Below are 23,296 nucleotides of genomic sequence, written 5' to 3' on the forward strand. Positions count from 1 at the left end.
GTCATAGTCCTGTGGTTTACCAGTGCCTTGGGCTGTGGCCATATCTGACTCTTTTCCTCACCCATTTAAGGAGCTCTTTCCCATTTATTTCAAAATTACCTAGAACACTCCAATAAGTGCTTGTGAAGCCTAGCAGTAAAAGGAGGTCTAGTCCTATATCATTCCAATGGATGGAAGTATTTATATATTATTTATAGATGTATGTGGTTTATATATATATATATATATATATAATGTGTGTGTGTGTGTTTATATATTTATAATTTGGTATGGTTACTTCATCATGTCCTAAAATGATCCCATCCACCTCTTTCCATTTCAAGTTTTGCATACCTCTGATGTCTTTTCTTTGACTAAAAAGATGTTGGGGCTGTTTTCCTGGCTGGCATGGAGGATATCAGGAAATAGGACAGCATATTCCTAAGAATGGTTTTTTAGCATTGTTATGGGTAATGTGACTTGAACTGTTCCAAAAATCAAAGAGTAATCTATAGAAAGTTGATGGAAAAAAGAAAAACTGCCCTGATCCAAAATAACTTTGAATTGACAGATCATACAAGGTAGACGGAAAAATGCTGACATACTCAGCTGCATTTTCCTTCCTTTATTCTTGAATAAAAGCTTTTTCAATCTTCCAAAATTCTTCTCTCACCATTTGACAAAAAATGTTCAGCATGGGTTTTGATCCTGCACTGGATTTGCTCTGATCAATTAATTTCCATTACAGCATTTGGCCATTGGAAGCCAAGCCACAGATGTGTATATTTGGGCTTTCTGTGTTGGTTTGGTTTTTACTTTACTTTTATTTTATAAATAAAAGTAAAGTAAGAAGCAACTGAATAAATAAAAGAAATAAGCTTTATTTATTTATTTATTTATATTCTTGCTTTTTTAAATCTTTTTTTACTTTTTAATTTTATTTTTTTATTGAAATGTTTAAGTTTTGCTGGGGTTTTTTTCTTACTTCAGTATAATTTGCTGCTGGTCCTGTACCCATAAATTTTTTTTTCCTTAAAGCAGTCTCCACACCAAGATCACTGAATGAGATGTTAGATGTTGTCAGACGGAGAATGTCCTAGGTCAGAGCTGGAACTCCTTACTGTCTTCTGAAATGAAATAAAATTACTCCTTCTCTTCACCTTATTCCTATTTTTTAAAAAGCTCCATTTATTTTCCTGTAAACTCTTAATTCAGTTCCTGAGATGTTTACTTACTAAAATAGAGATTAGCAGCATTACTATATGCATAAAAAATACAACCAAAACCTCACACTCAGTTCCTGGAGAACAGAAATGTCCTGCTCTATTTCCACCTTCTATTTTGTTCTAAACTCCTTTGCAGTACTGAAAACAGAGTGCATGAATTAGGTAAATTTGAAAAGAAAATACTGAGATTTGTTTCCTTATTTTGACTGTTATTTACTGAATTCAACTTAAAAGCCACAAAGCTGCTGTTCCCCAAAGACACACTTATAAAGTAAATTATAATTTACTTACATCTAGTTGAAATTGATTTTCTATTACTTGCTTCATTTGTCTCCACTGAAAACAGGAGAAAATTACAACATTTACATAAAATTCAAAATAATGGAGTAGTTCTTTGAATCAAAGTTTCAAGTAAACATTTCTTTTTGTGCTGCAAAGTATGTGATTTGAGCAATCTTTTTAAGATTTTCAGAAAATCTGATAGAATTAATCTTATTTTTCAGGATTTAGGTAATTGATCTGTTTATCTGTCTGTCTGCAGAATTAGAGAAATTAATTTCCAATTCATCCATGCGAATTACCTATTTCTCTCAAAGTTACGTATGTGGATAAAATACATGCATATAAATCACAACAAAAATGGACATTTTTCTTTAAATAAGACCAATATTAAAAAAATACTTGTAGGCTGAAATCAAAATCAGTATCTTGTTGTTCTACCTACATTAGGAGTGATTTGTTTTGGAGAGATTAATGTGGACATTGTTGGAGGAAAAAGAAACAGATGTACAGAGTGGATTTGTGACCTTGATCAGTGATTTTACTGGAGGAAAAAAAGATTTCTCTATCTCCCTGTTTAATTGTTTCCTCAGATTTTGGTAAAAACAAGCTGCTTATTCCTTTGTATCATGTTTTAATTTTGAGACAGTCCACTGCAGTTCTTTATTACAAATGCCCAGGTTCAAATAAGTAAGCAGTTTTTTGCCAGTTCCATTTTTTTAGGCATGTCAGATAGTGCTGATACGTGCTGAAATGTACCTTAAATGGCCTTCCCACAGAGCTGCTTTCACTTTCTGCAGGGAATGCTGTAGGGCCAGAAGGTCTTTGTTCAGAGCTTTTACCATAAACAAAGATCATACAACTGCCAACATATCATGCAATAATTAATACCTTTAAACATTCCTTCTCTTTCTCAACTACATCCACTCTACCCCCCAACTCCAAACTAATTCCCCAAAACCTCACTCACCTTCCACCATAACCCAAAATCAGTTGGCTTCTGATTGTGATGAATTATAACATCTGTAATTGTGTCACCCTTAATTGTGTGAATTATAACATCTGTATTGTCTCACCCTTCCCATGAGACTGAAAATGGAATAAAAGTTTTTATAATGCCCCTCAGTTGCCCCATCTCTGGGTTAGAAAAGGGCATAATCCCACAGTGGTGGTTTTATTTGGGTTTTTAGAGAATCCACACATTCCGGAGAGGGCCCATTTGGTTGTGTCAGCAGGACACGAACCCACCCAGGGATGCTCCTGTCCCATTCCCTGCCTCGGTGTGGACACACCAAACCCAAATAGAAATCCTCCCTCTGTTTTGCCCTGGAGCCAGAGGTTTGCTGTGCCTCCCTCAGAATCCCAGGGGCAGGGCTGAATGCTGGTCTCTACAAAATTTTTATCAGCATTGGGAGGGGAAGATTCAAATCAAGGCACCTTTCAGCTCTGATAACAGAGAGGCTTTAGATGAAAAATAATGAAATACCCAGACTGGAGACCTCGCAATGCCTGTTAGTTAATTCTGGGAATTTGTCTTCCTAGAACATCTCATTGAGGGTTGATAGAACTATTCACAAGCACCACACCAAATTCTTCAGGGCTTGCAAACTAAAATTCATTGGAAAATGTCTACCAGTTCCTACCCATCTGCTTAAAATATTTGAAATCAGGCCTTTATTTATTTTAAAATACTATGAAGTCACAAAAGTTTAGTTTTGCATTAGAGGAGTAAATTCTGAGGTTGGTTGCTGATTTTCAGTTGATGTAACCTTTGTGCTGTCCCATTAGGAGTGATGAAATCACTTCCTGGCTTGCCATGCAAAAAATAAATAGCTGCCAATAAATAAAGGTGATTTTGGTATCAGAACATAATTTATAAAAATGTATAATAGCAATGAGTAAATTATTCAGTTGCTCAATTAATCAAGTCCTTGGACTACCCAACTGAGGTTATAAAAAACAATAAAAACCCACATTTGAACATGCTCGCTTGTGTTTGGGTTTAAATGGCATTCAGAAAGGCAAAATACAGATGAACTGCAATTAACCAGCTGTAATGGGCATTGTCTAAATTGTCTAAATAATTATATTTGTTGTTGTCTCCAAAGGGATTAGAAAAGCTCATATCATAGTCCTTTAATCATCTCTGCACTGGATGTTATTAATATTTGGTTATACAAATTGATTGTAAACATTGTTCCCCCTAATGAGTTGAAAAATAAATCATGTGTGGATAAATTTTTCTTGTGTGACTAAGAGTCAACAGAGGCTTATATAAAAAGAAGGAAGACTATTATTTATTGCTCCTTCTTATATTCCTTATAATACTTTTTTTTCATGCTACTTGTTAGACATTTTCTCCTAGGTGAATACTGCATTAATATAGTTTCCACTTCCTCTGTAATTTTAAAGTAGTAAAGCTGGTGCATTTCCTTGCCTTCCAAGTTTTTATATCCTCCCATAGCTACATTTAAGCCATGGAACACCTTATGTGTGCCTGTGGTTGAATTGCCTTTAAGTTTTTTTTAATAAAAAAAAATGAGTGTTAACTCTTGTTATAAAGTTAGCAGCATCACTCCCTAGAGTCAAGTGGACAGCATGAACAGCTCAAAAGAATAATTGATTTAAAACTAAAATATAATAGAGGTAGAATCTCCTAAATATAATAATCTCTTAAAATATAATAAGGTTGAATCCAACTATTGCCTGAAGTGAACTTAAATGAAATTTTAGGGATTCTTGGGGGCAAAACCATCTTATGTTCTTAACTGCAGTTAATAGCTTGCAGCAGAAAACGGTCTCTGACCACACTTGGCACGTGGTTAGAAAGTCAGCTAAAAACCCCAGACCAATCATTGCCATCAGAGCAGCATCATCACTGTGCCTGAGCTGCTCTGAATTCACAAGAACATCCTTGCCATCAACAGCAGCTGCATCCAGGGAAGCAAAGCTTGCAGCAGAAAAATAAGGACATTTGCACAAGCCCATCTCATTGATAACAAGCCATCACAAACAACTAAAAATAAAAGGAAATAAAACTGCTGACAGCTAAGGCATGAAGAATTGAAACCAGGAATAGGCTGATGAATTGTCTGAGCTGCAAATTCATTCTCAGAGGCTCGCCATTGTAGTGAGTGAAATGTGGTTATATTTGACACCTCACTGGATTTATGTTATCCTAAAAGAAAATACTTTTTTTTCCTGAAGAGTTATGATGTGTTTTCTCTTGACAGATGAGTGGATTTAGATTTTGAGATGCTTGAAAGTATTTTTTAAATTCCCTAAGTGGCTCTCTCCAGCTCCAGCTAGGCTGTTATAAGAAAAAAAGCTGTAATATTGTATTGTATGGGCCATATTTTCCCTTCAACAGGCACCCTGGGAATATTATAAAAAGATTTTGTGTGAGGTATGTCTTGTCTAAACTTAAACTCCTGCATGGTAACTATGCAGATTGAAATTTCCATGCCAAGCTGGAGGAAAATACAATGTTTTACTTGTGTTTAGAATGTTCTAATACCTGTTTATTGATTGAGGTTTTGTGTTGCCATCGTTCAGAAAAATGACTTGACAATCAGTGAGTTGAAATATTCCTCCAAATCTGACCAAGTTTAATGAATGCACAGAAATCTCAGTGTTCCTGTGATTGCTTGCTAACATCTGGTAGCTAATTATTCCTTTAGAAACTGACCTTATCTGAGATGCCATAAATGGATGGACACAAATTCTGCAGAGGCCACAGTAAAATCCAAAGAATTGCAGAGAGAACTAAATCAGCTCAGGCTGATGTGGGAGAGATTTTTGGACTGAAGCTTTCAGGAATGAAAAACAATTTCTAACATTTTAAAGTGAGCTACTTTGGTGAAACTGCAGGAAGAAGTGGAGGAAAGCAGCACATGTGAATTGGCATTTGAGCCCTGTATCACAGCTGGCAGAGTTACTCTTGCAAGACATATTCAGGACCTGAATTTATGTAATACACAAACAGATGTAAATGTGAAAACCTCATTCTTTATCACAATAATGATGTTTTCCTTACATCAATTACAAATTTAAAAAAAAAGTAATCTTGAAGCCCTAAAACAAAAAAAAAAAAAGGCTAAATTCAAGCTGATTTCCTTAGAAACTAACTTATTTAAAGTAAAACCATTTTCAGGAAATATAACAAAGACATAAAGAAGCCATTTCTCAGAGGAAAAATAAGTTCTTTATAAAAGAAAAAGAAAGCCTTTCAACTAAAGTATAAGTCTTGTTCAGATTTGTCTACTCCATTTTTGGATGAGAACTTTTGCCATAGTTGTGTGGCAAAAATGCTTCCTCACCAGGTGTTATGCAGTGATGATAAAAATGCTTTGTCTTTTAAAAACTCAGGTTTCATAGTCAATTCCTCAGAAAGGATCGGGACTGCAATCTTTAAAAAACAATATTTCTAGCTTTGGATTTTCAATAGAACTAGTTAGACATAAGCTTTGGAAGCAGCAATTGATACTCCCAGAACTTTCTAGTCATTCTGTGGTACCCACTTCGACAAAAAGATATGTCAAGAAAAAAAAGAAAATATGATGTTCTGGTAGCTCTGATCTTTCTAAAATAATCTTCTATGAATGTGGATGTACAACTGGAGCATTAAAAGTCATACAGACTGTAGTTGTGTCATGATATGCATCCCAGGAATTTAATATAATGAGGGCCTGCAAAGATTTCTATTGCTTTCCCCCAAATATGTTGTCCTATATGGCATCTATTTTTATTCTTGCAAGGTAAAATTTTGTTTCAATGGTGCCACTACAGCCTGTGTCTTTAATTTTTATTTCTGTAAATCTCTGGAGGGTATTTTTTTCCTCGGGGAATCCTTTTCTTCCACTGTCACATTGTGCTGCCTACCCTAAAATGGGGTAAGGGCCAATATCTGTCAACCCTGTTGGAAATTAAGTTTCCTTCCCCAAAATGACAGTATGGTACCAGGAAACATTTTCAAGGTTTGGAGGTTTTGTGTACAAAATGACAGGAGGCCAGACAGAGTCTCTTGTTTCTATGGTAACACAATGATGTGTCTGGCTCAGCTATTTTCTCCTTTTATGATTTTATAGATAACTGGGATTTATCCAGTGAAGTTTAATATTTTCAAAAATAGAATCCTAACCCCCAATCTAATCAGAAAAAGTAATGCAGAAAGGACAATCCAATATAAAAAACCAAAATACAGGGGAAAAGTCAGCTGTGACTTTTGATAACATGAAGAAAAATACATAAATTTCTCTGGAGCTGTGAAATAGTTTGAGTGCTCCAGCTCTGCATTTGGCTAATGGTTTAACTGTATTTTATGTCAGAAAATTTCCTGTGCTACAGGATGTGCTACATCCTTCCTTCGTGCTGCCTCTTATTCCTTCACACTCTTGGTGTCCTGTCCTACAGACCCCAAACCCTCAGGTGTCCCCATATGTCTGACTTTGGAAGTTTTGGTTGAGTCCCTGCACTCCTGACAGCTGGATGCAGGAGAGGTTTTTGTTGAATGAACAGGCTACCCATCAGCAAACCTAATCAAAGTACTTTTGTTAAAAGGCTTTGACTTCAAAATGCAAACTTGCAAACTCATGTAGGAGTTGGACCTGAATGGAAATTCTTTTTTCTTTCATCTTGAAAATACTAATTCTGTTTAGGGTTTCCTTAAATATAAATTATATTTTTGTCCCACAAAGTAGATATATTTGTCACACCAAAAATCTCAGAAGATGTATCTCAGCAATAATACATATTCTAGAATAACAGAATTTTTATTTGAGACAGGGTGAGATTGGGCTCAAAGTGCATGTGTATATTTGGATAATTAATGTAAGATAAAGTCTTTAATCATATGAATTTCCATTTTATTTTTACTTCAGGAACTTGACAGGAATGACTGAACCCAACATACGCCACCCTCAAAACTTGGTTGCTCTATTTTAATACTCTCTACAGAGCTCCATTTAAATGAGAAAATAACTCAGTCTCTTATTTTTTCCCAAACATCAGGACAAAACTCTGCTGAGTTGTGTTTTAGCAACTCAAGGCAACACATTTCTGCCTTTCTTGGCATCCATTCCCATGCTATTGCGAAGTACCCTGTTACCTGAATCCATATCAGCTGAGTGCCATTTAGAGTTATATACATTTATATAACTTTATATACATTTGTTGATTAAAAAATCAAAAAAACTACATCACACTTATAAAAAAGAATTGTCTTGAGTGTCATTACTTAAGGATATTACCTAGAGACACTTCGTTGTCTAACAGATGGTCTGACACCCACGTTAAGAAATTCATAATCCAATCTCAAGGAAAAAAGAGTTCTAGGTAAAAACATATGTGTTTGTTGGAAAAGAAAAAGTATAGACCTTTTTTTTTTTTGTCAGAGCAAGCACATATGGCAGTTCCATTTTCTGTCACCATTTACTTTCAACTTAAGACTCAAATGTCACTAGGAGAGGAAAAAAGTTGAGTATTAAAACATAGAAAAGAATTACATGAGGACAATTCCTGCAAGAACGTTATACTCATTGTTCATGGAAATTAAAGGCCATCCAGTTAAACCAAACTTCCTCATCCCATTCTGCAAACATCTCAATCCCCTTGCCTTTTTTCTTTCTCTACATGTTCCTCCCATTGGTAGTTACAGTTTTATGATTATTTCCCAGCCATCTGCTCTCTTTCCCTGAACCAAATAATTTCCCTTTATAATATGGTGAGTAATCACGTCAGCATCATTTCCATGTGATTGCACATGTACTCACTGATCCTGCCTCCTCATTCCTGTGTAAATACTCATTGAGTAACTGGCATGATTTGCCACTTCAATTCCTAGTGAGCACAACTCTGCAAAATTTCAACCTGCTAATTGTTACCCCTATGCACTTTGTTATTAATGAAATGGTAATTAAACATTTACTCCAGTTCCCATCTTCAGACACCAAAAGGGATGTGCACGTTGGATGGAGAGGGATGCTGGATGAACTGGAATGTGCATTTATTAATTAAGGTGCTGGGCATCTTCAGACATTACACTGGGACTGGGCAAGTGCAAAATCCAATTTTCATCTTAGGATATTTGCATATTATATGGTTTTGGGAAGTAGGACAGTATTACTTTAAAATTCTTTAAAGGGTTTTGAAGGAGTATCCACATTTTTTAGGTATTTCAGTCAATAGTATTGATGGTGTCATTTGTTAAAGACACCATCAATACTATGGATTGGAATGGTATCTTTTGTTAAAGGATCTTTGCTATAGTCTAACACTCAGAATGAATTAAGCTGGTAGCAAATCAGAGTTCATTGCTAACCAGATCATAAATAGGTCTATGCTGTTTATCTGATACTGTTAAGGGGGGTGGAGAGGACCAGATCTCAGGCTGGGATGATTTCAGGCTGCTCTGCTTCTGCTGCTTCTCAGGCCAAGCACGGTCTGCAGACCAGCCAGGTGAGAAAGGAGACAGATACACAGCAACAGTGGTCTTGCAACACCCCTGAGATTTCCTGTGTAAACACAGCTGTAATTACTCCAGGCAGACAATTTGTAGCCCCAAAGCTCCTGGGAAAAATGAAGAGAAATTTCCTGAATCTGTCCAGTGACTCCTGAAACATGGTTTGATTGTAAGTGCACAGTAAATAATCTAAGAAGGGGCACAAAGCTCTTCTAAGTAGGAGTAAATATTGCCAGCACCATAACCACACCTTGTTTTTGGCAAACTGCAAAGAGCACACCAAAAAATCCTCAGTTTCAGAAGCTGCAGTCCTAACTTGAGGTATCTGAGGTTTTCTTGCAGTGTAGAAAAACTGCTCACATTTGTTACTCACATCATCAAGGTATGCCCATCAATGAATGAAAGTATTAAGTCAAATAGCTGATGTGTCAAAGAGTAAATACAACATTTTTATCTACAGTAGCAATCGAGGCATGCTTATAGGACAATATGAGAATGCCTGAAATGCATGTGTGCACAAAGTCCCTTCCTTTTTTAATGCTTTCTAAAAACCCTCAGATAATTGATATTTTAGAGCAGTGTTTGTTCTAATGCATGGTTTAAATGCCAGTGGTAATTATATAATCCCCAAGTTCAATATGCAATACCATATCCACCCCTTTTAACTGGTTACAACAAACACAGCAAGGTTTAAGGTTGTTATGTAGGGGGTTTTGTATGCTAGGTATAGAAGAAGTTTTCTCTCTTTCTTCATTCTTTCCCTAAGAAATAAAATAGCCAAACTCCTCTTCTTACCTCCTCTGTTTTGGTGCTCAGAGAAACCAACAGGTTGACATTAATGTGCTTTGCAACTTTTTTTGTGGATGTCAATCAAATTGCATTGATTCAGTGCTCATGTTATTGTAGCTTTCCTTTCCCTAGCCCTTTTGAAACATACACATGTGTAAATTACTCATTAGCTAAAGTGTTTACCTGCCATCCATTTAATCAGAACTAAAGATTTTCCTCATCCTCCTTCTGTGCAACCTTGTCCTGGGGTGCCAGGCCAAACCTGAAACTCTGAGTTTATGGTTAGGTGTTGACCCCTGTGCATAGAACTTTGTTGTCCATGCAGGAACAGTAATTTTCATCCCTTCATAAATGGTTTTCCCAGTAATACAACATCTAAGTATCTCATCTAATTTGCTCTGTTAGTTGCAGATTTCTAAGGGTATTTTCCATTCAGTTTGGGATCTTAATTATCTTCCTTTCTTTTCTTTAAAGCTACTTCACTTTTCAGGATGTTCTGACTTTCAAGTTTGTTCAATAAAAGAGGTGTTGTGTAAGTGCTGCTGGTAGGAAGCTCAAGGATGGGAAGTTTGTTTCCATGCTCACAGTGCTATTTGTATCAATAGCAAAAGGTTCTAAAGATGAATAAATAAGAATGTTCATCCTGGAAATTGTAGCTGTGATGTAGTGCAAGTTGCTAAAAAAAGGATGCTACTTTTGCTTACTAGGAGTAGAATTGAAAGTTCATTTGGTATTTCTGAAAACACTCAGTTTTCATGGTCCTGTAATCAGCTAAACTCTTAATTAAAAAAAAAAAAAGACAAACAAAACTGTTTTCTGATCATCAGGACCACTGAGATGAAAGCAGTGGCAATGTGGTCCACAGTGCTTTCAAACCCACTGCCTCTGATACGACTTAGAATTGTTTCTGTGTTTCCGCTTTTTTCTTCCTATATGAAAACGCTACTGCACTATCCTGGGCACAAGTGAAATCAGATCCTGGTAAACTCAAATAAATTTCATAATGGTTTTATAAACTTCTAAGAATGGGGTTAGAGTGATTATATCTTAACACAGCTCTGTGGAAAAATCTGGAGAGGTGTAAGCTATTTCCAACAACCTTACTCTCCATATAGTTATTCAGTCCATGGTATATATCAGATTTTTTACCCCTGCATAAAATCTATAATACTGCCTGAATTAGAATTTAAATTTCAAAAGGGGGTGAAATCTCAACCCTATAAATGGTCATATTCCCTAAAAAAAAATAGAAAAAAAAAAGGCAAAAAAAGAGTATATGCTTAGGTTGCCTTTTGCTTCTTTTACTTGCTTCTTTTTTTTTGCTAATCAAATATCAAACCAAAAGTAACCATAAAGTTTTATTCTGCCAAATATTATTTTTGCTATTTTTATTCAGCAACTCTACACAGCCACCTTCCTTATGCGTGCTCTTTTCCCTTTCTCATGGACCTCAGTAGAACACAACAATATTGATTCAACACTCAAAAACGTGTCTTGCAGCAAGCTGAGTTACCTGATGGCTTGTCAAAGACTTCCTTAACCCTCACCATCAGCAGTGATAGCAACTTGGTTGTCACTTAGGGAGAAAACTTGTGAAGCAAAATCATGTTTGTGCTCTTTCAGCCTTAAAAGGGAAAAAAAATTCAAAAGGAAAATATAAAAATAAAAACCCACAGTTCAAAACACAAACACAAAAATGGGGAGGAAAATAAAAAGACCATTTTCCTACACTGCTCAGTATATGGCATCCCTGTGGCTGGAGATCCTAATCCTGCTAACAAAAATAAAATTGGATAGAAATAAAGGAAATAGAAAGCATTAGGATGCAGGATGCTGCCTGGGACTTGCCTCACTCTATGCTGTGTGACAGGAATTGCCAGCAGGCTGCTCAGGCTCACAGTGGAAAATCACTGTCGCTTCAGCCAGGGAAAGCAGGGCTACCCTGCCCCCTGGGGCTCTCAGGGCTCTCACCTGGCACTTTCCTAATGGTCAGCATTTGCTCTGCAACTCTCATTTGCCACTGGGTTTAGGCATTTATTTGTGCCGGGGAAGGAAAAGGGACACATTTGTCTGGCAGAAAATTGGCAAGTTATTTACACTTCAGGCTTTCCTGTGGGCTTTACCAGACGTGCTCAGCCTGTTGCAGAAGAACACCTTCTAAAATTTTGAAAGAGAAAAAATATTATCTGATATTTTATCCAAGGTGTTGATCATACAAAAATGAAAAAAAGGTTGGATTTGGAGTGTACTGAATAAATTTTCGCACTGGTTTCCTTCATGGAGGTCCATAGTGCAGTCTTAGGGCATTTGAGCCAGACGTGTTGCTGAGGGATGCAGGAAGAATTTAGGTTCCTGCCAGCTTCATAAATCTGTCATTCATGTGGATACTGAAAAGAGCTGAAATTTGTCATGTTATTAAAAAGCTAACAAAAGCCCCCAGAGTTTTCTGTTGTATAAGCCCAGTCTGTGCCTATCCCTACATCTGGGTAGAAGTTATGGGTGGTGCCTTGAATCAGTCCATTTCCCTCAAATTACAGCAGCTCAGGAAGGACTCTGGATTTTGGATGTTGGGATATATTTAACAACTGTTATTAAAGTTAGTATCCATACTCCTTACAAGAATTTGTCAAATTTGCTTGCATTTGGAAAGTGAGAGGTGAGGGGAGAGGGGAGGGAGAGGAGAAGGAGAGGAGATGAGAGGAGAGGAGAGGAGAGGAGAGGAGAGGAGAGGAGAGGAGAGGAGAGGAGAGGAGAGGAGAGGAGAGGAGAGGGAGAGGGAGAGGGAGAGGGAGAGGGAGAGGGAGAGGGAGAGGGAGAGGGAGAGGGAGAGGGAGAGGGAGAGGGAGAGGGAGAGGGAGAGGGAGAGGGAGAGGGAGAGGGAGAGGGAGAGGGAGAGGGAGAGGGAGAGGGAGAGGGAGAGGAGGCCTCCATTTGTCCTCTATGAATTTTTTTATTTTCTTTCTTCTTACAGGATAAAATGGCCATGACATTATCTACCTGCCCTAACAAAGGAGCAGAAGATAGGTGATTTTTGGCAAAATGCTCTGAATTGGAAAATTATGGCAGGCTCAAGTTTACTGATATTTAACACATCCAAAGTCTTGGAGGCAGAGTGAATCTCACCCTGAAGTGTTCCTTAGCAGGGTTTCAACACTGATATAGTTGTAATTTAAAAAATACTATTATTTAAATATAAATAATATATAAAATATAAAAATAAATCTAAATAATATTATTATAATACAAATAAATATAATTTAAATACAAACATATTTTTATTCAAATTAATATCATGATAAATATGACGTTCTGCCATGTCCATGTTAGACATATTCTCCATCGAAACATCAGCTACACAAACACACGTCTCTCTGGTATTTTTACAGTGTATTGCTTACCCTGTTTGAAATATAGAATTCCTGTAGGGAATTCTTTGAAACCCTTGTAATGCAGTAAATCCTTTAGCTACTTGAAGTCAGTTAATAGGCTTTTTTATGACTAATCACAGCTCTGTGCTTGACAAATATATCAGGATACTGCATTCACTGAGGGAAGTTGATACTGTCATTCATTATTTTATGACTTTGCATTAGACAAACTGAAATCAGCCTTCTATCTCTAATGAAAAAAAAAAAGAAGTAATTTGCATTCTATTCTGGGAAAGGCAGGATTAATGACATCAAATACTTACCAACTCTTCTGCTCAGAGTCTTTAATTCAACATAAGATAATTTACACAGACAGTGTAAATTATCAGTGACAACTTCTAAAGACAGTGACAACTTCTAAAGACTCTGGAAAAGAAGTGGCCAGAACATTTTACATATTAGCAAATTCTTCTTAACTTGCCTATTGAAGAACTAAACATGCTAACTTTTAGATATCTTACTTTTGAAACTTCGTGATAGCTACTGAAAATCATTGTCTTTGATCTGTTCTGGTTTTCCTAATGTACTGAGAGTGCTTTGAGCCAGAAAAAAAATTCCCACAAATAAATACCACATTTTTATAAGCATTTATGGGAAGAATAAACTCTTTATGACTACAGTAGAGCAGTGTCTGTGCACTGTTAAGCATGCATGGGCATTATTATTGGTTACCTAACTAAAAAAAGAAAGGACAAATAAGACTGTAAAAACATCTCACATTTAAAATAAATGTGATCTGCAGATACTCTGAACCAGTGTATATTGGCATAAAACTGAAAAGAAAAGAAACCAACAAAACCTCGCTTTGACTCTATTAACCCAAGTCCTGTAGCTGGGGAAAATTTGCATTGACATCAGACCAGAATTTAGAACAGAATAAGCAAAATAACATTTTAAATAATTCCGCATTTGTTGTTGCTCACGAGAAAAACGCCATGAAGGGTTCCAGCTTCTCATCCGCCAGCTGGAGCCTTCAGCCAGGGCTGGTTTTATTGCCACTGAAATGGTTTTATTTCGTTGGGATGTGGGAGCTGCTGTCAGCAGGGCAAAGCCTGGGGTGATGCAGCAGATTCTCTCCCCAGGGAGCACGGGATGAGCAGAGGAGCTCTCACACCCACCCCAGTATCTGCCAAGTCTTGGCTGAGCCCTCCAGGGCTGGCAGTGTCCCTCATCTCATTCCCAGGAGCATTCAAACTCTATTAATGAGTTCTTTCTGCACACACAGTAGCCCTTCCAAGATCTTTTGGTGTTGAAACTCATGTTGGCTTTTGGGGCAGGGGTAAAAAGTAACCCAACAATCAAGGTATTTTTCTGCTGTTTTAGCCCTAATTTTTGCAAGTGTTTTGACAGATATTTTTATTATTATTATTATCCCACTAATGCATGAGCACACTGCTGCAGCTCTGTATTTCTATATTGTCAAATTAAGTTCTTTTCTGTCCCAGAGATGGGGCAACTGAGAGGTGTTTTAAAAACATTTATTCTATTTTTAGTCTCATCTTAACAGTAAGACAATACAAATATTCTAATTCACATTATCATAGTCAAAAACTTTTTCCTAATTACATTATAAACATTTCTTAACCTATCAACTTTTACCACACCATACTATAAGTACCTTGAAACTAATAATCTAAAATTACCTCTCATAAATCCTACTACAATATATCTTTCATAATTCTATTTCTCTAAAGTATCTAATCTTGTTTACAAGACCATCCTTTAAAACCTGTTTCTATTTCCATTTCTCAACAATGTCTATCCTATTCCATAACATTTCTAAATCAACCTTTCTTATCTCAAGGTTTGCATGCAAATGCACACTTGAGATATGTAAACCTTCTATCAGACTTTTAATTCCCTACAAATCCATTTCCCATGCTATATCTCTTTTACCTGTTGAAGTGCAGCCACTCCTTGGGCAATGCTGCAGCTTTCTGTGTTCAGTTCCCTCTGGCTCAGTCATTGACGCTCATTCCCCGGATTTGCAGGAGAGCTGCTCCCTCTGCTGAGTTTTCCGTAGATCGCCACCGGCATCTGATGTCCTTCCTGACCATGCTGGGCCCCAGCCCCGACTGGAACGTGGGGCTCTCTGCCGAGGATCTCTGCACCAAGGACTGCGGCTGGGTCCAGAAAGTCGTGCAGGATTTGATCCCCTGGGATGCTGGCACTGACAGTGGCGTAACCTACGAGGTATGGGCTCTACCTATAGTTTATCCAAATTATCCCCTCAGAGCAGTGAAGTAGGAAAGCACTTTGATCCATGGTGATGCCTTTATACTTTTTTTACTCTACTCAAATTTTTCTTAAAATGAAAGACTGTTCATTTAAAGAGATGAAAACTACACTTCACTGTCGGTGGCTTTGCCTGAGCTCCTTCAGCATTGGCACTCACGTGGGATGATGTGAGATCCGCCTGGGCTGTTTTTACCACAGAAGGACAGGATGGATAAGGTTGGAAAGAAGCACAGGGAGTCCAATCTGGTCCAATCTCCCTGTTTAAGAAGGGTCATCCTAGAGCAGGTTATAGAATTCTGTACAGCTCTTGAATACCCCCAGTAAGGAAGGCTCTGCACCCACTCTGGGCAATCTTTCCCAGGGCTTGGTCACAGCACAGTAAAGAATTTCTCACTTATGTTCACCTCTTAAATTCACCTATTGCATAAACAGAAGGCTTTCGTCACAACCAAGCCTTTGGGTGCCTTTTTGTACAGACCAAAGCAGTGCCATCATCAACTGCATTTTGGGGCTGTTTCAACCCTATGCCAACCGTTCTGTTTGGCATAGGAAACTTCAACTATTTCTTTCAGCAAAGCAGAGCAAAACCAACAACAACAAAATCCCCCAAACAAACAAAAACCTCACCAAAAAAAAAAAAAAAAAATCCCCATACCAGTAAGTATGAGTGTACCAAGTTCACCTCACACCGGAATTCTGCAGTTTAGCATTTCAGAGAAGTTTTAATTTCTGCAGATTAACTATTAGTTTCTTTTATAATGCCTTTTTTTTTATTTTTGTTTGCAGTCTCCTAACAAACCTACAATGCCTCAGGAGAAGATCAGACCTCTTACAAGCTTAGATCATCCTCAAAGCCCATTTTATGATCCAGAAGGAGGATCTATCAAGCTGGTGGCCAGAGTTGTCATTGAGAGAATTGCTCGAAAGGTAGAATACATATAAGCAAAATTCTCAAGCAAGCAAAAGTCAACTTAGTAAACAAAAAACCAATCCATTCTTTCTCCATCTTCCCTCCAAATCTACACTCCTTAAACTACTCACAGCAAAGATAATGGCAGAAAAAATTTAAACTGTTTTAAGGTGTTCTCCTAATTCTGGCAATTGCTGCATCTGCTTATTTGGGGATTTTCTTTATGTACACCTAGGAATTTGAAGAGAAGAAGGTGCTGCAGACACAGCAGTGTCTCACAATGTACTGGTTTAACCCCTCATGGATAAGTTTCCCCTCTTCAGTGTTCACAATCTTTTTTTTTTTTTTTGCAGGGGGAGCAGTGTAATATCGTTCCTGATAACATAGATGATATTGTGGCAGATCTAGCACCAGAGGAAAAAGAAGAAGGTACATTTGAAATTAGTTTGTGCACTACTAATAATTTATATTTTGTTCCATTCTCTGCCGTCACTTGTAGATAAGGTACAAAACTGACTTAGGAACAAAAATTCCACTCACTGTCAAACAGTGATTTAGGTTTTCATCTCTTCTGGTCTCTTCTATTAGTTTTCCCTTGTACAGAAAAAAAAATTGCATGTATATCTAGGAGATGACAATAACAATACAAGCAATAAAAGAGAGGACTTTTGGGGTTCAAATAATTTTTTTTTTAAAGAAAGTTGGCAGTTGGAATTTTTTTTCTTCTGGGGTAAAATGGAGAGGACAGAATGCAGAAGGAAATGGTGTATGATCTAAAGTAATCATCAGCCAAGAAAAAGGAAGAAAATGGAAGACCATTTTTAACATTCAATGCCTTTCTTCACTTTTCAGATGACACCCCTGAGACTTGCATATACTCAAACTGGTCCCCATGGTCAGCCTGCAGCTCCTCTACCTGTGAAAAGGGCAAGAGGATGAGGCAGAGAATGCTCAAAGCTCAGCTGGACCTCAGTGTGCCCTGCCCAGACACCCAAGACTTCCAGCCCTGCATGGGCCCAGGCTGCAGTGATGAGGGTAACCAGGAATGGAAGGTGGAGGAGAAGAATGCCTTGTGGAGTTTGCCTCTCCTTTTAAGTTCTCAAGGATGTCAGTTGCTGTAGTATGGCTTGGGTTGTGGCCAAGAGAAAATTGCTGAAGAACATGAATGGCAGCTGTCTGTGGTGAATTCTGCAACTCAGCTGTGTCAGGGCATGAAGTGCACAGAAGTATGAAGGAGAGGAGTGAGGGATGCTGTGGAGGCTTTGTGGGTCTTGGGTCTTCAAAGAGACAGGAGCAGCTTTTGGGTGTAGTAAAGTTGTTTATTGCATTAATACATCGGTCTCAAATGCGAGGAGTTCAGAGTATTAAAGTCTGTGCTAAAAGTTTTCGGGCATAAAGTCCAGAGCAGAAACAGCTGCAGCAGCTCCCACTTTTTTTTTTTTCTTCCTTCCTTTCATATTACTTGTTTGCACCCCAATACAGGGGTTTTATTCATAAATTATCCAATCAGCTAAAAACATGACTCTAAAACATTCTTTTTACACCATTCTAATTTGTGAAATTATTGTCAGTTCTTACCCAAAATCTACGTACATCATTTTATCTATTTACCTGGATAGTTCCATCTAGTCAATCCAGAAAGGCAAGCAGTGTTCTGCTGTGGTTTTTTTGTGTCTGGGGCTAAGTTACTGAGCTTTAAACTAGGCTTTAGGGACATTTACTAGCTAACACAGTCTCTTAAGGCACTTAAGATATATTTCTATTTACTTAAAGCTTAAACTTATACTTTTATTTCATGTCTGTGTGGCTTAATATATTTCAGCTCCTCTAGAGTTTCTGATTCAAACCCTGCATTTCTTTTTCTGCCTGAGGGACTCAGAGGGGCTTCTATTCCATGCATTCCAACAGGATGCAGCAGAGGAGAGGACAGTGAGAAAGGCAGCATAGGAGGGATGCTGCACACGACTGGGAAGCAGCTCTGTCAATCCCTGAGGCTGCAGCTCTCTTCACAGAGAGCAGCAGGCACAACTCTCTCCCAGGATTTTTCCTGGGAAAGGCAGTGAGAAGCTCAGAGAGAAGAAGAGAAAACAATTGTTATTGCTGTTCGCTGTTGTTTTGCACATGTGGAATGTGTTATGGAGATTGTTTACCAAAAGTGATTTGTTAATTGGATTCTGCTGAGGGTTGTTTGGATTGATTGGCCAATTGGACCCATGTGTGTCGTGACTGTCTGGAGACAGTCACAGGTTTTTATTTAGTATTCTTTAGTATGGTATCTCTTTAGTATGTAATTTAGTATAGTATTAGTGTAATATAGCATAGCTTAATAAAGCATTTGTTCAGCCTCCTGAACCATGGAGTCAGAGCATATTATTCCCTGTCTGGGGGTGCCCTGCATTGATCAATCCCCACACCTGAGTACTCTCTGTGTTTCAGATGGCTCCACCTGCATGATGTCTGACTGGATCACATGGTCCCCCTGCAGTGTTTCTTGCGGGATGGGGACGAGATCCAGGGAGAGATATGTAAAGCAGTTCCCTGAGGATGGCTCCATGTGCAAAGTGCCCACTGAGGAGACTGAGAAGTGTATTGTAAATGAGGAATGCTGTAAGTATTTCATTCAGCTTCATAAAATCAAGCCAATAGCAGGAGCACTGCCCAAATGCTGAAATCATTTTTTATATGAGTCTTACTGGGGTCCCAGAGAGCTCCATCTTAGGTCCTGTGTTCTTCAGTACCTTAATAAATGACTTGGAAGCAAGATTGGAAGGGATACCAAGCAAATTCCCAGATGATCCAAAACTTGGAGGAGCTGCTGACTCCCTCAGAAGCAGGGAGGTCCTGCAGAGAGACCTCAACACCAATCACGAGAAGTTTAACAAGGGAAAGTTCTAGATTCTGCACCTGGGATGGGCAACCCTGGATGTACAGACAGACTGGGGAATGAGAGGCTGGAAAGCAGCACCAGGGAAAGGGACCTGGGGGTCCTTGGCAAGCTGAATGTGAGCCAGCAGTGCCCTAGAGCCAGAAGGGACATCCCTGTGCTGGGGACATCAGGCACAGCATCACCAGCAAGGCAAAGGGAGGGGATTGTCCCACTCTGCTCTAAGCTGGGGCAGCCCCACCTTGAGTGCTGGGGCAGTTTTGGGTGCCACAATGGAAAAAAGTTATTGAGCCATTAGAGAGTGTCCAAAGGAGGCCACTAGGATGGTAAAGGTTCCAGAGGAGAAAGAATGTGAGGAGTGGCTTAGGGCACTGGGTCTGTTTAGCCTGGAGGAGAGGAGACAGAGAGGAGACTCAGTGCAATTACAAATTCTTCATGAGAGGAAGAGGAGGGGCAGGCATTGATCTCTGCTCTGTGTGACAGTGACTGCAGCCAAGGGAATGGCCTGAAATTGTGTCGGGAGAGGTTTAGTTTGGATATCAGAAAAAATTTGGGCACTGAAACAGGGTCCCCAGGGAAGTGGTCACAGCACCAACCTCACTTCAAGAGGGGTTTGGACAACACTCCCAGGGACAGATGTGACTCTTGGGGATGACCCTGTGTGGAGCCAGCAGCTGGATTCCATGGTCCTTGGGGGTTCCTTCCACCTCAGCTGATGCTGTGATACTGATGAACAATGTTCTCTGTCCACTTTGAACAGCTCCCAGCAGCTGCCTTGTCACAGAGTGGGGTGAGTGGGATGAGTGCAGTGCCAGCTGTGGCATGGGCATGAAGAGAAGGCACAGGATGATCAAGATGACTCCTGCTGATGGATCCATGTGCAAGGCAGAAACCACTGAGGCAGAGAAATGCATGATGCCTGAATGCCGTGAGTGGCCAGGAGCTCCTCTCCCCTGCTCTGAAAAAAAACATCATTTCTGACACACTGCCCCAGCACACAAAGAACACAGCTAAACCAGGAGCAATGCTGCTTTTCCTTGTCCTCCCTAAAATTGGGAGAAAAATTGGGATTGTGCATTAAGTAGCACATTCACTATCAGGATGAGAGCTTCAATAGAAAATATTCAGTGGTGTCCTGTTGCTGTGTGGCCCACACAGTGGTGTGTATCAGCAAGCCATACCTCAGCAACTCTAAGTTATGCAATATGAGGTATATTTGACCATAAGGCTAGAATAAAACACATGAAACAGTGCCTCCCCTTTTAACCCCTGAAAATTTCAGAAATTGAGGTGCTTCTTTTGTGCAATCAGCCAGCCACACCCTTACTGTCACTATTAATTTCTTATGAAATGTTACATTTTCTTTAGAGATAATTTTAAAAATATTTTTGGTAGATTAGATATGGAAATTTCATTTGTTAGACTTAATTAAGTTGACTTACGGTTCGATTCACTGCAGCAATCCTTTTTTTTTTTTTTTCAGGAGTTGTGATTGAAACATAGCTCTTAAACTATTGTTCCCCAAATGCACTGATACCCAGCAGATATGACTTAGATACGGGAAAAGATAGAAAGATAGCAAAGATATTTAAATCAAACAAACCTTTCAATCTAATATAAAGTTTTCTGAGCTTCTTCAGCAGCACCAATCAGCTTGTGACAAGAAAGTATAATTGGCTGATGATAGATAAAACCTAGCACATTTTCCACCTGTATTATTTTCAAAATGTAAACCTTCATACTTTATTTATAGGAATAAATTGTTAATAATAAGAATTAATTACATTTTTATTTCCTACCAGATACCATCCCCTGCCTTCTGTCTCCCTGGTCTGAGTGGAGTGACTGCAGTGTAAGCTGTGGAAAGGGAATGAGAACCAGGCAGAGGATGCTGAAATCTGCTGCTGAGCTGGGAGACTGCAATGAGGAGCTGGAGCAAGCAGAGAAATGCATGCTGCCAGAATGCCGTAAGTTTGGAGAATTCCCTGGGAAGGGGGCGGCTAATTATGTGACAAAATCTGTGGATCAAACCTCCATCACCACTTCTTAGCATCACTTCTTAGCTTGGCAGGGTATCAAGCGTGCATTGATTTAAAAAAATTATTTATTACTACTACTATTATTATTATTATTATTATTATCATCATCATCATCATCATCATCATAATTATCATACACTTTCAGCAACTGAGAGCTGAAATGTGACTGTGTCTTAAATTCAGCTTGCCCTACCTCACCCCATGCTTATTCCCAATCTTTCCATGGGAGTACAGCTCTGCATGTTTAACACACTGCAGCTCCCGGCAGCTCCCCAGTAGGAAATAAGTCAGAATTATAAAACCTGGTGTATCACTCAAATGCAGACAGTGTGCCAGGAAAGAAAAAAAGAAGAGTTGAAATCACCTGTGTGATTCTTTCAGCTCAGAAAAAGCACAAAAGAAGCTTTCTCCACCTTTGATACACCTCTGAATGGTATCACTTTGCAACCTGCTACTGGATGGTGTGGAGGCAGCTGCAGAGACTTTTTTACCTTACTCCATTAAAATCCCCCACTTCTTGGGTAGAGCAAATTTCTGGTTGCTTTTCAGTCGTTGTGAAGTGTGATAGCCTAAGGCGCTGCTGAATGAATGAGATATGATTGCCTTTAGCATCCTGTTTCCAGCTGGTTTGTGAGGTTTTATCACAAACTACATTATTTTTCACAGAAATTATGGGTTAAAAGGGCTTTTACACTGTAATTTCTCATTCAGCTTTTCTTAAATAATGTGAAATATCATTTTGATTTTTATTCCCTGGGTCTGTAAGTGTTAAGCAGTGCTGAAAGATGAAGACTTTTAAGATATAATGGTATTAGTGAATGTGGCTTATTGCATAACACTGCCAGCTAAGCAAGGCTCAGATCTCAGAGGTAGCAAATTATTTTTAAATATAACTCAATTTTCAGCAGCTTTTCATTACAAAACAGACAGATGGGTGGGAAAAATTGAAGAAGGCACAGGAGAATTATTTATATGTTCTTTGTAATTTTAATGATCTGCCAGCACCACTCTTGAAGAAGAAATCGAAGAGCGTGTCAAATAACACTTCTAGAAATGGACTCAGAAAATTCTGACATGTTGCCTCCAAACAATTGCCTAGAAGATTGGAGGCTTCAGCAGAATCCATATAGTTGGGGTGCAAAGATTCATCAGGCACATCTGTGTGTTTCTGTGTTTAGATTTGGTGTTATTTTTTTGTGTTTCCTATTCCCTGCAGCCATCCACTGCGAGCTTACAGAGTGGTCCCAGTGGTCCGAGTGCAACACCTCCTGTGGCAAGGGCCACATGATCAGGACGAGGATGATTAAAATAGAGCCCCAGTTTGGGGGAACAGCCTGCCCTGAGACCGTGCAGCGCAGCAAATGCAGAGTGAGGAAGTGCCTGAGGGGAGCAGGGATGGAAAAAAGACGCTGGAAGGAGGCCCGGGAGAAAAGGAGAAGTGAACAAGCAAAGAAGAATTTAGACAGTGAGCAATATCCAGGTGCATGTGAAACCACTTTTACTGGTTTTATGCATGACAGTGATGCCTTGAGAAGGCTGAGCTAGAACAGAGGCTGGACTGAGCTAAAGAATAAAGTAGGGATTTATTAAGAGGCCTCAATGGATCCACCTTGGGCAGCACAACCCAAAATGGTCCCAAAATGCACGAGAGCTCCCAGGGTCTCTCCCTGGGATCAGTTCTGCTCCATTTGCATCTTGCAGTTCATTGTCCCATTCCAGCTTTAGCCCATGCAGTCCCATCCTGCTTGTTTTTCTCTTTCCAGCCCACGGTGTTTGTGCTCTTGGGCTGAGATTTGGATCATTTGTCCTTGGTGCCCAGCTGGAGAAGGAATTGTTTTGTCTCCCTGCTCTGTGCAGAGAGCTCACCATCCCTTCATGTGAAGCTCAGACCCACACACTAAAGCAGAACAGAATGTGAAAAATATAAAAGCTAAAACCTGAGGCATCAACAGGAGCTTGTGAGCAGCTCCACCACATTCTGTTAGAGAATGTTCAGCACTTCAGTCCATAAAACACAGCCACTTGCAGTGCTTCCCTATCACCAAAATCACCCAGCCTAAGCTCA

General features: G+C 39.0%; 1 protein-coding gene across 1 annotated transcript in view; it reads left to right on the forward strand.

The window, feature by feature from the left end:
* Positions 1-23,296, forward strand: part of SPON1 (spondin 1) — a 188,422-nt gene that overhangs the window by 160,866 nt on the left and 4,260 nt on the right. Inside the window, exons 8-15 of the mRNA XM_059848395.1 lie at positions 15,152-15,353; positions 16,185-16,325; positions 16,662-16,737; positions 17,161-17,343; positions 18,745-18,915; positions 19,953-20,120; positions 20,995-21,159; positions 22,448-22,711. Coding sequence (XP_059704378.1) covers positions 15,152-15,353; positions 16,185-16,325; positions 16,662-16,737; positions 17,161-17,343; positions 18,745-18,915; positions 19,953-20,120; positions 20,995-21,159; positions 22,448-22,711 — 1,370 coding nt within the window. The remainder of the gene's footprint in view (positions 1-15,151; positions 15,354-16,184; positions 16,326-16,661; positions 16,738-17,160; positions 17,344-18,744; positions 18,916-19,952; positions 20,121-20,994; positions 21,160-22,447; positions 22,712-23,296) is intronic.

Source organism: Haemorhous mexicanus, chromosome 6 (genome assembly GCF_027477595.1).
Source record: "Haemorhous mexicanus isolate bHaeMex1 chromosome 6, bHaeMex1.pri, whole genome shotgun sequence".
NCBI lineage: Eukaryota > Metazoa > Chordata > Aves > Passeriformes > Fringillidae > Haemorhous > Haemorhous mexicanus.